The sequence below is a fragment of the Ascaphus truei genome, chromosome 3 (assembly GCF_040206685.1).
Source record: "Ascaphus truei isolate aAscTru1 chromosome 3, aAscTru1.hap1, whole genome shotgun sequence".
NCBI lineage: Eukaryota > Metazoa > Chordata > Amphibia > Anura > Ascaphidae > Ascaphus > Ascaphus truei.
The window spans coordinates 367,433,712-367,447,068 of NC_134485.1; the positions used below are offsets into that span (position 1 = coordinate 367,433,712).

At 45.4% G+C, this 13,357-nt stretch overlaps 1 protein-coding gene across 1 annotated transcript in view; it reads right to left on the minus strand.

Annotated features, from left to right (window-relative positions):
• Positions 1 to 12,881, minus strand: part of B3GLCT (beta 3-glucosyltransferase) — a 417,163-nt gene extending 404,282 nt beyond the window's left edge. The window contains exon 1 of the mRNA XM_075592151.1: positions 12,628 to 12,881. Within this exon, the coding sequence (XP_075448266.1) occupies positions 12,628 to 12,679 (52 nt within the window). The 5' untranslated portion in view covers positions 12,680 to 12,881. The remainder of the gene's footprint in view (positions 1 to 12,627) is intronic.
• Positions 12,882 to 13,357: the final 476 nt, after the last annotated feature.

The following is a 13,357-nucleotide window of genomic DNA, read 5'->3' on the forward strand; positions in this document are numbered from 1 at the left end:
TGAGGTACTTTCTTTATTACTTCCGCCTGTAATAACTTCTTTAAAGCCAAATTCATTTGCCTTCTTTTTTCCTTGGACTGTACACATGTTATTAGGCCCATATTTCTTCTTGGTATCTCTTTGAATTCTATACTGTACCCCTGACGAATGGTTTCTAATACCCAATTGTCCTGTATTGTTTGGGCCCATGTTGCAGAAAACTGCTTCAGTCGCCCTCCTACTGGCAACTGCTGGGCCCTTTGACCTTCATGTGAACTCGTTCTTTGCAAATGATCCTCTTCCGCCTCGAAAAAGCCGGGTCTGGCCGTCCCTCCATGTCGTTTGCCTTGGAAACGAACTGCCAGGTCTATATGCCTTTGCTTCCTTATACTGATTTCTATTCTCCTGTTGGAAACCGAATCTTCTGGTCCTGTTTTCCTGGGGCAAAAAAGTGCTCTTTCCTCCTGATACTTTTGTTATTATGGCATCCAGTTTGTTGCCGAAGAGGAATTCACCTTCAAATGGTAATCCACATAAGCTGTTCTTTGATGCTGTGTCAGCCATCCACTGTCTGAGCCATAAAGCCCTCTTGCTGATACCGCTAGAGCCATAGATTTAGCTGCTAATTTTACCGCATCCAAAGAGGCTTCTGCTATGTAGTCTGTTGCCCACTTTACTTCGGACAGTGCCTTAAGAATAGCACTTCTTTTTACGCCCTTGTCTATTGCCTCTTCTATGTTGGCAATCCACACTCGCATAGCCCTTGCTGCTGACGTTGTTGCTATGGCTGGTTTGTAGGATGTTCCTGCTGTAACGTATGCTTTTTTTCAATACGTAATCCATCTTCCTATCCATAGTGTCCTTTAGTGATGCAGCCTCTTCTATTGGGATTGTGGTCTTTTTTACTATTCTTGATATAGCAGTATCCACCTTTGGGCTAACATCCCAAAATTTTACCTCCTCTTGTGGGAATGGATACATCTTCCCAAACCTTTTAGGCGTAAATACTTTGGCGTCTGGTCGCGCCAACTCCACTTGAATGAGGTCTTTAATTACCTGATGAATAGGAAAGACTCTGCTTTTTCTTTGTCTTGACCCAAAAAGTTTATCCTTCTTGTGGGTTAACTCCTCGGTATTTTCTAATTCCAATGCCTGCCTCATGGCTTTGATGAGTGGATCCACCATTTCTACATCAAATTCAGATTCCTCTTCCTGAATATCCTGATCTGATTAATCCATTTCACCCTCTGATACTTGAAAACAATCAATGTCAGAATCATCTGATGAAAAACCTTTCCCCTTATCCAGACTGGTTTGGGATCTAGATCTTTTCTGCGCCGGGTTAACTGCTTGCTGGACTGCCGCATCAACACTCTGTTTAACTGCCTCCTTCATCAACACAAGGAAAGTGCTCATTTGTTCGTTGGAATCTCCTGCAGCTGCCTTAAGACAATCTTCACATAATTTCTTCCCTACTAGGGCTGGTTTCTAGCAAGCTGCGCACCATTTAGTTTTCTTAGCAGCCTTTCTTTTATGTTGCAGGGACTCCCCCGTACCCTTTGAAGATTCTGCTTCTGGGAGGGTAACCGCCGAACTATTTTATAAAAACAAAATAAATACTAAATATACACCCTAATGTATATAGCCCATCTCTCTTTCCCTTGTAGAACTAAAACTAAGGACTCACCTAGTCTTGGGAACTGAACTTTTAGGTGTCTCCATTTTCGAATCCATTTCCAGCACTTGGCTTCTCCCTGCTGAGCGTTCCATGCTGCAGTTTCTCACTCACACATACACACAGTGTGTCCGTTGGTTCTCTGACGTCACCACAGTGCTCGTGCACGGCCCGCGTGTCTGTGCACGCATCCGCCGGCCAGAACGTGACGCGCTCTCTCCCGTGCGGTCGCATGCACTGTTCCCTCTACCGCAGCGTTCCCAACGCTAGCGCGGTCAATTTGAGCCTTTTACGGCTCGCAGCTATAGCTGCTCCCCCCTCCGCGTTGTACCGGGCTCCTGGGAGTTTCTTTACCGCAGCGTACCAGACGCTAGTGCGGTGAGTCTGAGCCTTCACAGGCTCTCAGCTGCAGCTGCTATGCTCCCCCTCCCTTTGTGTCGGGTAATGGGGTTTCCTTTGCATGTAAACCTCCACGGCCCGCGGCTGCTCCCCACCCCATGAATGTCCTGGGTTCCTGGGGTTCCCCCGACTCTTAGGGGTCTCCGTCTTGCCACCCGCATGGGCGCGTTGACCCGAGCTTCAGGGCAGAGAGGCTGAGGTCTCTGGATATCTGCACAAGGTGCAGTAGGTGAGTCCCTTTAGAAAATAAAAAATCCTACTCCTAGCTGTGAGGACAGGAAAAAGACTAAGGTGCAGGTAGAGGGAGGGGCCTTATATGGCCTACCTGCAAAAGTCTATTTCCTGTCCTACCTAGAGTGAGAAGGGATTAACCCCAAAGGTGCCCACTGCCAGGGTGATCAGGAAATTAGATTTTTGCCTTTGTGCATATTTGCTAAACTAATTTCCATAGTCAACGATTTTGGAAGGCCTGCTCACTTAAAATCTCTCCTTAATTCCCTGCATGTTTGGATGCTTATCGTAATCCTACGCTCAATGACCTTAAATATTTATGTTGTTGAGAAGTACAGTACTCAAATTTACATGTTATGAAACTTTTGTATTTAGTCATGTTCTCACGTTCTGTGTATTTTACTCATTAACAATTATTTTGTGTGTGTATGAAATCACTTCACATTTGTAAAATTTTAAATATTAAAGTCAAACACAATCCTTTTTTTGTAAGGCAAATGATTTAGTTCATATCCCTTCTGCTTTACAGTATATTAAACAAAATTAAAAAAAATAAACAACAAAAAAGGAAGAAGGTTTTGCTATTTTCAACACACTGCTCATGCATCTTCTTTCATACCACATAAGCTTGATGTGTGCCTTGCAGAAATGAGACGTGGCTATATATCAGGATCAAGTTATGCACGCTACAGAACTCTAGATTGCCAGAAGAAAAATGAAATAGTCGCTCACATAAAAAACTGGTGACAAATAAAAAAAATACAAAATCAGAACCTGCCTCTCCTCGGCACATGGAGAAAATTCTGGATTATATGAATATATGTAAAATGTTAACATTACATGGTTAGCACAATATAGGAAACATTTGTATTATAACTACACGTTGAGCAAGGTTTTATTTTTAGGTGGTATTCTGCTTCTAGGACCGTCACCCCATTTACAACTCCCCAGCTAAAGCATAAAGCGACCATCCATTCTTGTTTGTTTTTTTTTTTTCAATGTTGGCCCAAAACCCACAGTATGAATGGCACAAATCACTAATAGCCAGGTTCATGAAGTGTACTTCTTTGGGTTTATTCATCAATAGAATATGGAAGTGTCTCCATCGATGTTACACTCCAGCTCTCTGAAGACTCAATAGTGTAACCATCCTTAGTACTGTAAGCCTGTCAAATTGTATGTGACTTTCTACCAAATCACTATCCACCCTTAGGTGTTATGGAGAAGATCTGTGATTGAAGATACACAATCCCTTCAAGCTCTAACCCCAACAACCACTACATCATACCATAAATATCTGTGTCAAAAAGGAGTGCTATTGGGTGTGACCAAATGTTTACAACAAAAAGACAATAATTCCCAATGCTACATCCAATATGACAAAAATATATATATAGTTACATACTTTACTGTTTGTCCTCTCATAAGTAAGGGTTGGTTAAACTCTTTAGCCAAAGCGTTATATACACCTGCAGCCACGTCACGGCATGATCAGTATGCAGGTCCTAACACCAACTGTGAAAATTCTCATTTACCTCTGCAGTGGAGGGAGAAAATGTCTCAATAGACAAACCCCTAGATTTTATGGAGACGTTCTGTGAGTGTTCAGAATAATAACAAAATTAAATTTAAAAAATAAAATACATTTAAAAAAAAAAAAAAAAAAAAAGGAGGAGGAGGAAAGGTGCAGGTGAATCGAAAAAAAAACCATCTATTTGGTCTGCTTATTGCAAGTGTGATTACCACATTATCTTCTTCTCTCTTTTTTCTGCTGCTGCATAATGAAGTGACTGTGCGTGCATAGGGCACATACTTAAGGCTAATAGCTGTGCATTTCTGCCCCAAATGCATAATCAAAAGTAGAATTTGAAACTTCACCACAATATGCATCTAACAATTACGCACCATGAAAATACACGGAACTCCGATTCATACTGTAGGAACAAAAGGCAAAACACCATCATGCTGGGAGATAAACGGGCAAAGAGGACATGTATTCTACTGTATACATTATACACAGTGTGCGTTATTCTGTTCTAGGAGTATGGCAGCTTGCCATATTATTTTCATTGCCTACAATACGGGAGCGCAAACTTTTTGAAGTGAAACTTCCTTAGTGGCACCTCATTCGTGATGGGGCAAAAAAGAATTGTGGAGACAGAAATGAAACGGATGTGACGTCAGTGCTGGCAGTTGAGGCCGGGCTGTGTTCTGGCTCAGCCCGACCCCAACACTGACATCACACCCGCTCCACAAATCAGATGCGGCGGCGGCGGCGATAGCCGCCGGCGCCGCTCCTAATCACCCCCCCCCCCCCCCGAGCCCCACATCCCCCACACACCGTGACATATGCGGCAACAATAGCCGCCGCTCCTAACGGCCGCTGCCATGCCGCGCAGCCTCTCTCCTCCCTACCTCCGCTTTCCTGCGTCCCGCTGACTGAGCGCCGCCGGGGTCGAGGAGAGGAGCCCAGGGATCATGGACGGTAACCGCCGCCGCAGCTCCTAACGAGCTCTGCTCCCCCCACCCGCTGACATGCGGCGGCGGCAGCCCTCAAAATTTAATTGCCGTCACTCCTGCTGACCTCCCCCGGCCGAGGCATGGAACGGGGGGGGGGGGGGGGTAGAGTGAGCTGCGTTCCCCACAGCACCATCAGAAGGGGATCGCTGCAGCGCTCCCCTCGAAGCCAGCTCCCGCTGACGATGACGCGCTGCCCCCCTTCCCCGCCGACACTGCCTCTGCCCACGCAGCACTTCCGGAGGGGGGGGGCCTTTATTAAGGTATCTGTCCGGTGCGGCCGCGTCTCGCCGGGGGGTGGGGGGGGAGGAGAGACTCAGGCAGAGCCGCCGCGGGTCCGCAGCTCTGCCTGTCTGTGAGGGGGGGGGGGGGGGGAGGAGAGTCTCAGGCAGAGCCGCCGCGGGTCCGCAGCTCTGCCTGTCTGTGAGGGGGGGGGGGGGGGAGGAGAGTCTCAGGCAGAGCCGCCGCGGGTCCGCAGCTCTGCCTGTCTGTGAGAGGGGGGGGGGGGAGGAGAGACTCAGGCAGAGCCGCCGCGGGTCCGCAGCTCTGCCTGTCTGTGAGGGGGGGGGGGAGGAGAGTCTCAGGCAGGGCCGCCGCGGGTCCGCAGCTCTGCCTGTCTGTGAGGGGGGGGGTGTGAGGGGAGGAGGAGAGTCTCAGGCAGGGCCGCCGCGGGTCCGCAGCTCTGCCTGTCTGTGAGGGGGGGGGGGGGAGGAGAGACCAAGACAGAGCCGCCGCGGGTCCGCAGCTCTGCCTGCCTTTGAGGGGGGGGAGTCAGGAGAGAGGGGGCAGGACACAGAAAGAGAGACACACATACAGTGACAGACACACACACACATACATATATACACACACACACACACACACACACACACACACACACACACACTGACACATACACACACACTGACTGACACACACACACACACACACTGACTGTGAATAGGTTAGGGGGATGTGTGAGGTGCAGGGGGGCTGCGCATACGTCACACGGTCACACGCACGCACACGGTCACACACACACGCACATGGTCACGCACACAGTCACACAGTCAGTCGCGCACACAGTCAGTCGCGCACACAGTCAGTCGCGCGCACACAGTCCGTCGCGCGCACACGCACTGTCACGTGCACCGTCACGCGCACACGCACTGTCACGCGCACAGTCACACACAGTCACACACAGTCACACACAGTCACACAGTAACACGCACAGTCACACGCACAGTCACACAGTCACACCCAGTCACACGAGGAATTCACGCTTAGTGCAAATACAAGGGATGTGTACGCATGTTCTAAGTCAAATTTATTTGCGTTTTGTCAATGAAATTGTATTTTGATTTTTAATTAAAACTTCACCAATACAAATACAATTTCTGTGACAAAAGTCAAAGAAGTTTCACTTACTATGCGCGTGCACAGCACACACAGCTTTTTTTTTCCCTGCGCCCCACTGCCGGCAGTTTTCCTTTCTCAGCGCCCCCCACCCCACCCCATCCCATTACCTCGGCTCCGGCGTCAGTGGCGTCACGTTGCCATGGCCACATGACGTCACGGCATCATGACGTCGCATCTAAGAAGCCGCCGGAGCCAAGGTAAGTGCAGTTTACAGAGGCCTTCGCCGCTTTCAATGCACGTAATATAAGTGCCTTCGGGAAGCGTGCGGGCCTCTGTAAACCCTGCGCCCCCCCGCCCCCCGCAATCTCACACCCCCCACTTTGCGCCCCGCTGGCCTACAACATTCATTTCTGGTGGGTGCATGTACAGTAGTTAACAGTTACAAATAGGAATGTCCATTCTACACTTTTTCTGTGATGCAATTAGTAAAAAAAGTAAATGTGAAAAAACAGGGATCAGTTTATTAGTCGCTACAAATAATTGTCCTACAGTAATTGACACAGAGCCCAAATAAAGGAGACCTTTTTCATGGATGGTGAAATACGGCCGCGGCCGTTTTTATTTTAACACTTCTCAGTTATTTTCCGGTGACTTTTTCTTAATGCCACGCGCTTAACCACGTTAATGCCACTGAATGCCGTATTCATGCCGGCCGTCACCCGCGCTTGATCTGTTTAATGATAATGGTTCGCATTTTATTGGTTGCAATTCTTCGCGTATCCGCCAGGTGGCAGATATTCATGAATTGTAATTAATTCTAATGTGTACACTACAGTACTGTACGTACATGTGCTTCAGTAATGTGTCGACTTGCAGGTGTTTAAAAAAATACTATTAGACAACAGCTCGCGAACGCCCACCTGTGTTTTTAGACGGTATTGCAGTATTGCAGACCGCGCTAAAAATCCGACCGCTAACATACCGGAAACCGCTCCGGAAAAAAACAAAAACAGACCGCATCTGGCCGCGGTTATCAGAGCGACGCGGCTACGGCCGCATTAGAATAAAGGCAGTCGCAGCTGCACAGATGCAGCAAGTGGTGGGCAGTCTTGTTTTACAATAGCATAACAATTCTGCCAACTACTTTCTTTGTTAAATTATCTTTTCATTCCATACAAAAGAAATGTAGAAATGGATGACAGTCAAGAGCCATTTCGATAATTTTCCAAAGATGATGCCAACCTCAGACCTAATCTCATCCCGTTTTTCATAGCTAGAATACCCTTATGTAGATTCAAATCTATTTTGAAGCCCTTTAAATAGCAGACTGCTCCATGCATCTTCTACCCTTTCTGATGTTACAAGTGTTTTCATTTTATTGGAACTGTAATACAAAAAGAGAGTGTGAAATTGTAGTGCTGAAGGAGATGCGGAATTCATGTGGTTGATAAAACATTGAAAGGCACAGATGTTTCTACAACACATACATATTTTTTAAACGAAGTGGAATGGAGCACAAAAATAGTGTCACTCAGTACCACACTTTTAACACTGAATGCAATGACAGCACTATTGATCTGTTAAATACAAAAAGGATTGTTTGCAACACTTGAAGTTTGCAGTCACACTGTGATAAGCCTTCGTCAATAAGCATAGCAATCCAAAGCCAGCACTCAGAGGGTGACAATTCATGTCATGATTACAAAAATAGGTAACTTACTGGGTAGCAAATTGGGTGTTGATGTTTTCTTAAGGTGGATTGGAAAATGGCATTATTTAAAGATTGCATAAGTCAAGTGCCAGGTAGCCTTTACGTACAAAATACTGTCTTAACAGAAGCTTCTGCTTTATCATAGTTACATAATAGATGAGGTTGAAAAAAGACATAGGTCCATCAAGTTCAACCTAGGCTAAAATTTAGACAACTGATACTTTATCCTATATCTATACTTACTTATTGATCCAGAGGAAGGCAAACAAAAAAAAACCATTAAGGGGAAAAATAAATTCTTTCCCGACTCAAAGAATTGGCAATCGGATTAATCCCTGGATCAACATCCTTCCCATGTTTACTTATTTGGTATATCCCTGTATACCTTTCCCTTCTAAGAAGATGTCCAACCTTTTTTTGACCAAATCTACTGTATCTGCCATCACAGTCTCCATGGGTAATGAATTCCACATTTTAACTGCCCTTACTATAAAGAACCCTTTCCTTTGTTGCTGGCGAAATCTCCTTTCCTCCAACCTAAAGGGATGCCCCCGAGTCATTTGTACTGCCCTTGGGATGAAGTTAATTTGAAAGCTCCTTGTACTGTCCCCGAATATATTTGTATATAGTTATCATATCCCCTCTTAGACGCCTCTTTTCTACTGTAAATAAATCTAATTTAGCTAGCCTCTCCTCATAAGTTAGATTGTCCATCCCTTTTAATTTGGTGCCTCTTCTCTGCACTCTCTCTAGTTCCAGAATGTCTTTTCTAAAGAGTGGCGCCCAAAATTGTACTCCATATTCAAGGTGTGGTCTTACTGATGCTTTGTAAAGGGGAATAATTATGTTTACTTCCCTTCCATCCATTGCCCGTTTAATGCAAGATAAGATCTTGTTTGCCTTCGCAGCTACTGTATGACTTTGAGCACTATTGCTAAGCCTGCTGTCTACAAGCACTCCTAAATCCTTCTCCATCATGGATTCCCCTAATTTATCCCCATTTAATTTGTAAGTCGCCCCTTTATTCTTGCATCCTAAAATGCATAAGCTTACATTTATCTGTATTAAACCTCATCTGCCATTTACCTGCCCACGCTTAACTCCTTGAGAACTCTTGGATGTATGCCATCGGGACCAGGTGTCTTATTTAAATTTTTTCAAGCCGCTTTTGAACTTCTTCAGTTAACCAATTGTTCAGTAATATGGAGGTTGTGGCTTCCTACTACAGCACTACTATTGAAATTGATTCTTCCCTGGTAAACACAGAGGCAAAGAATTTGTTTAATACCTCTGATTTTTCCTTATCTCCAATAATCTGCCTACCCATCTCACACTGAAAGGGTCCTATATTTTCTTTTCTCATTTTTTTGTTATTAAAAAGGTACTTAAAGAACTTTTTAGGGTTGATCTTACTTTCTATTGCAATCCTTTTTTCACTATCCATTTTTGCTAATTTGATTGCCCTTTTGTAATTTTTGGTACATTGTTAATAATTCTGATACGATGCCTCCGTCCCTTCTGACGTAAAGAATCTAAACGCCTTCCTCTTCTTGTCCATTTCCTCTCCTACCTGTTTATTTAGCCACATTGGTTTTGACTTATTTCTTTTATACTTATTACCCAAGGGTATACACACTGATAATTGTGCTTTTCTAGCAATGTTTTAAAGACTGGCCATTTATCTTCTACATTTTTCACTGCAAAAACATCATCCCAATGTATTACTTAAATCTACTTTTCTAAAGTTTAAGGTCTTTGTTGGACCCAAGTAATCTGTTTTTTGATCATTTATTTCAAATTAGACCATGTTATGATCACCATTATCATCATAGGGCAACTTGTTACCATGTTATATTTACTCCCAAGTGCTAACAACAAAACTGGTAACACCAGTGAACACAAAAAGAAAAATGATTCCCAGTGTTATTTTCTTTATAACCTGTGCTGTTCTACAAGTTCTCCCAAAAAGAGTCAAGATATGTGTGTCTCCGTACACACAACTGCAATAAAATTAGTGAGAGCAGGCAGTCGAGACCTTGAAGGTCACATTTGCCTGGCCAGGCAGCAAGTTGAAGAATTCACACAAAGTGTTATATAAATACTCACTCACACTAAAATAGTAACATTTCAAAGTGTTTCTATTATTTGCAGGGAAAAAATCATGTTTTCCCCACTCCTCATTTCCTCAACAGAAGGGTGGGCCTGTGGAAATAATAATAATAATAATAATAATAGCATGTTCTTGTATAGCGCTGCTAATTGTACACATCGCTTTACAGAGACATTTTGCAGGCACAGGTCCCCGTGGAGCTTACAATCTATGTTTTTTGTGCCTGAGGCACAGGGAGATAAAGTGACTTGCCCAAGGTCACAAGGAGCCGACACCGGGAATTGAACCAGGCTCCCCTGCAGCAATCTCAGTGTCAGTCAGTGTCTGGATATAAATGTACAACAATACTTTAGAAGCAGCAGTGTCACCTCCCTTGTCACTTTTACATAGAGTGCTGCCTCCTATGTGGCCACATAAAATACATTAATTACACTTGCCGGACGACCAGTAGCTCACATGTGAAGCCTCTGAAAATATTTTTTAAGTGGAACACATCACGTTCCGGGCGGTAGTCAGACAGGCAGCACAGACGCTCTCTAACTCCCTTTCATATTCTTTCCACGACTCTTAAAGCAAGTGCCAAGCACTTATGACAATATTGGTACACTGGGGGAACAGAGTAATGCAGGGGTGCGCAAAGTGGGGGGCGCGTGAGATTTTCAGGGGGGGGGCTGTTACAGAGGCCTTGTACTTCCCCGAAGGCGGGATTTCAAATAAATGCCGGGGATCGCACAAAGCCTCTGTGACTTTACTTACCTTCCCGCGATGCGTCTCCATGTCATCAAATGACGCCGCTGGGTCATGTGACGTCATCATGGCAACATGACATCACATGACCCCGCAACGTCATTTGTCACCGGAGCCGTGCACAAAAGGCACATACATACATACACGCACACACACACACAAGGGATGTTGCAACCGTGGGTATAGTGCACAGGCATAAGGCCGAGATTATAGTGCCTGCGGTGCAATGGCGCGCGCTGCCAAAACAAATACCTGCATCCCATCAGAAGTGCACATAGTGCGCGCGACCACAACTGCGCAGAGGCGCGACGGAGATGCAGAATCCAGGAGACAAATTAATTTGTCTTTAAGCGACGGCCACGTCACGTCAGCATCATGTGAAGGGGTTCAGCCAATGAGGGCAAACCGCTTGCGTGATGTTACGGCCACGCCTCCCTTTCGACTCCTGCCTACAGTGCAGGTTTCACACGTGCGCGAGATGTCACGTGGCCGCTCGCGCAATGCAGCGGGCACTATAATCCCGGCCTAAGGAATGTTGCTGCAACGGGTTGGAGTTTCTCCCTGCTCCAGTCAACTGCTTATTGCCAGCATGCTAGTAAATACTGTCCCACTCCTCTTTTTACACTGGGAACTGGTGATTAGTACAGGAGAGGACAAGTATTTACTAGCACACTGTCATTACGGAGCAGGAAGAACCTACATCTCTGCTTCCCCTGCACTAGAGCGAAAAGAGTTTGGGGGCCACAGGTGAGGCCCCCGGGCCGTCTGTTGCATGGACAAGAGGATGCCGTGGTTAGGATATCTAATTGAGAAAGTGCGGTATTGGAGGCTTGGGAAGGCAAGGTGACGGAGTGACCTTTTTGATAGTTAGTGGCAAGTATATGATCCACCTGAATAGATGACTGGGACAGACACCACATTAACCCCTTCCCCTTTTGAGCCGTAGGGGCTACCAATATATTGCAGAAGCATGCCTCGCAGGCACCTATAGCAGTTACACCATTGATGGTCCTGGCAAGGTTCCTGCAAGAGATATAGATATATCTATATATCGCTACTGTCGTGTTCACCCATTTAACAGGTTATGCCATGCAAGAGCCTCTAAGGTTTCAGCAGTTTTCTCCTTGCAGAGTACAGAGGTACACCAGGATACCTAGCCAAAGCAATGAGTAAAGAGAACACACACACACACGCAAGTTATCCAGCAATTACAATAGGTACTATTATCATTTAAAGACACCAACATATTCTGTAGCGCAGTACAATAGGGTTTGAGGAATGAAAAAACAATCAAATAAACATTAACACACATTGTTACAGTAGGTAAGGAGGGCCCTGCCCCAAGGAACTGACAATCTATAAAATAGAGTAAGTGGAAACATAGGGTACCAGAATGTTGGTGCGTTTTGGAATTATAACAGAGCAGCTGTAACATCAGTGGATGCAGGTTCTGTGAGCACATATTCTGCGATTTAGACTCCTCAAACATTTATCGCCTAAAGCCCTAACATTTGTCAACACCAGGCAAGCAAAAAATGCCAGTTTACGCAAGTTTGAATTATTCAATTGCCCAATTGTGCATTAGTTGATGTCAAATTGATTGGACACTCAATCTACACCTACACATAGGCATACATTCACCAATTGTATTAGGAATATTTTGCAATCCAAATGTGATGATTTTCAGCAATAGGTGTCATTGGGACATGCCAGCTATAGTATTAATACTTAAAAAACTCAATCTGAAAGACTCATCTAGCTTCAAAACTCAGTGTCCCCAAGAACAAGCTTGAGGCCACCCGTAAAGTTAGATGTGTATCTACACGTGTGTACCTGTAACTCCAAAGAGGACCTTTAGTAAACAGACACCCCGTGGCTTTGTAAAGGAATACAAGAAACGGGTCGTGGACTTGTACTTACAAGCAGGACAGGAAAGGAGGAAGAGAGCAGTGAGGCAGATGCCGCCCAGCATGTTCCAGCAGAGCAGTCCCTATCTGTCAATGCAATCACGGGAGCGTCTTTTTGCAGCTGCTACAGAATGTTGCTTGTAAGGACAAGAGCAGTCACCAGGCTCAGGAGGATGCAGCACAAAGGTGCTGCGGCTCACACATCCCAACAGCGGTGCACACACCACAGCTACTCCTCTGCCAGGGAAACGGACAAAGCCAGCCCCTGACATTCAGATGAAAGCCACTTCCTGATTGGCCACTTAAGGGCACATTGTAATTGGCCTCCGAACAATCCCTTTCTGATTGGCTCAAAATAACGATGTTTTACCCTGTGTTAGAAATCAGTCAGTCACTAAGAGGGCTGGGAGAAAGTTTTGTTGGGGTTGTGTGATGGAAGGGGATGCTAATCAAAGTTTTTGTGCAGCAAAACTGGTGCAACTCCTTTAGTTATAGGAAAAGAAGGAAGCAATTGGATTTGAAGATTTTTATTTTTTTGTGCATTAGCTTTCCAAATGAGACTTAGGGCTCTATTAAATATACTGGCAGAGGCAGATTCGGCAACCACTTTTAAAAAAAACCTCACCGGGATGGCATTGCGAGCTCACCCCCCTTCCCCCCCCCCCCCCCCTCTCTCTCTTTCTCTTAGGCTGTGGCCCCGCTAGCGCTGAGCGGGCGGTGCTTGGCGAGGTGACTTGGATATA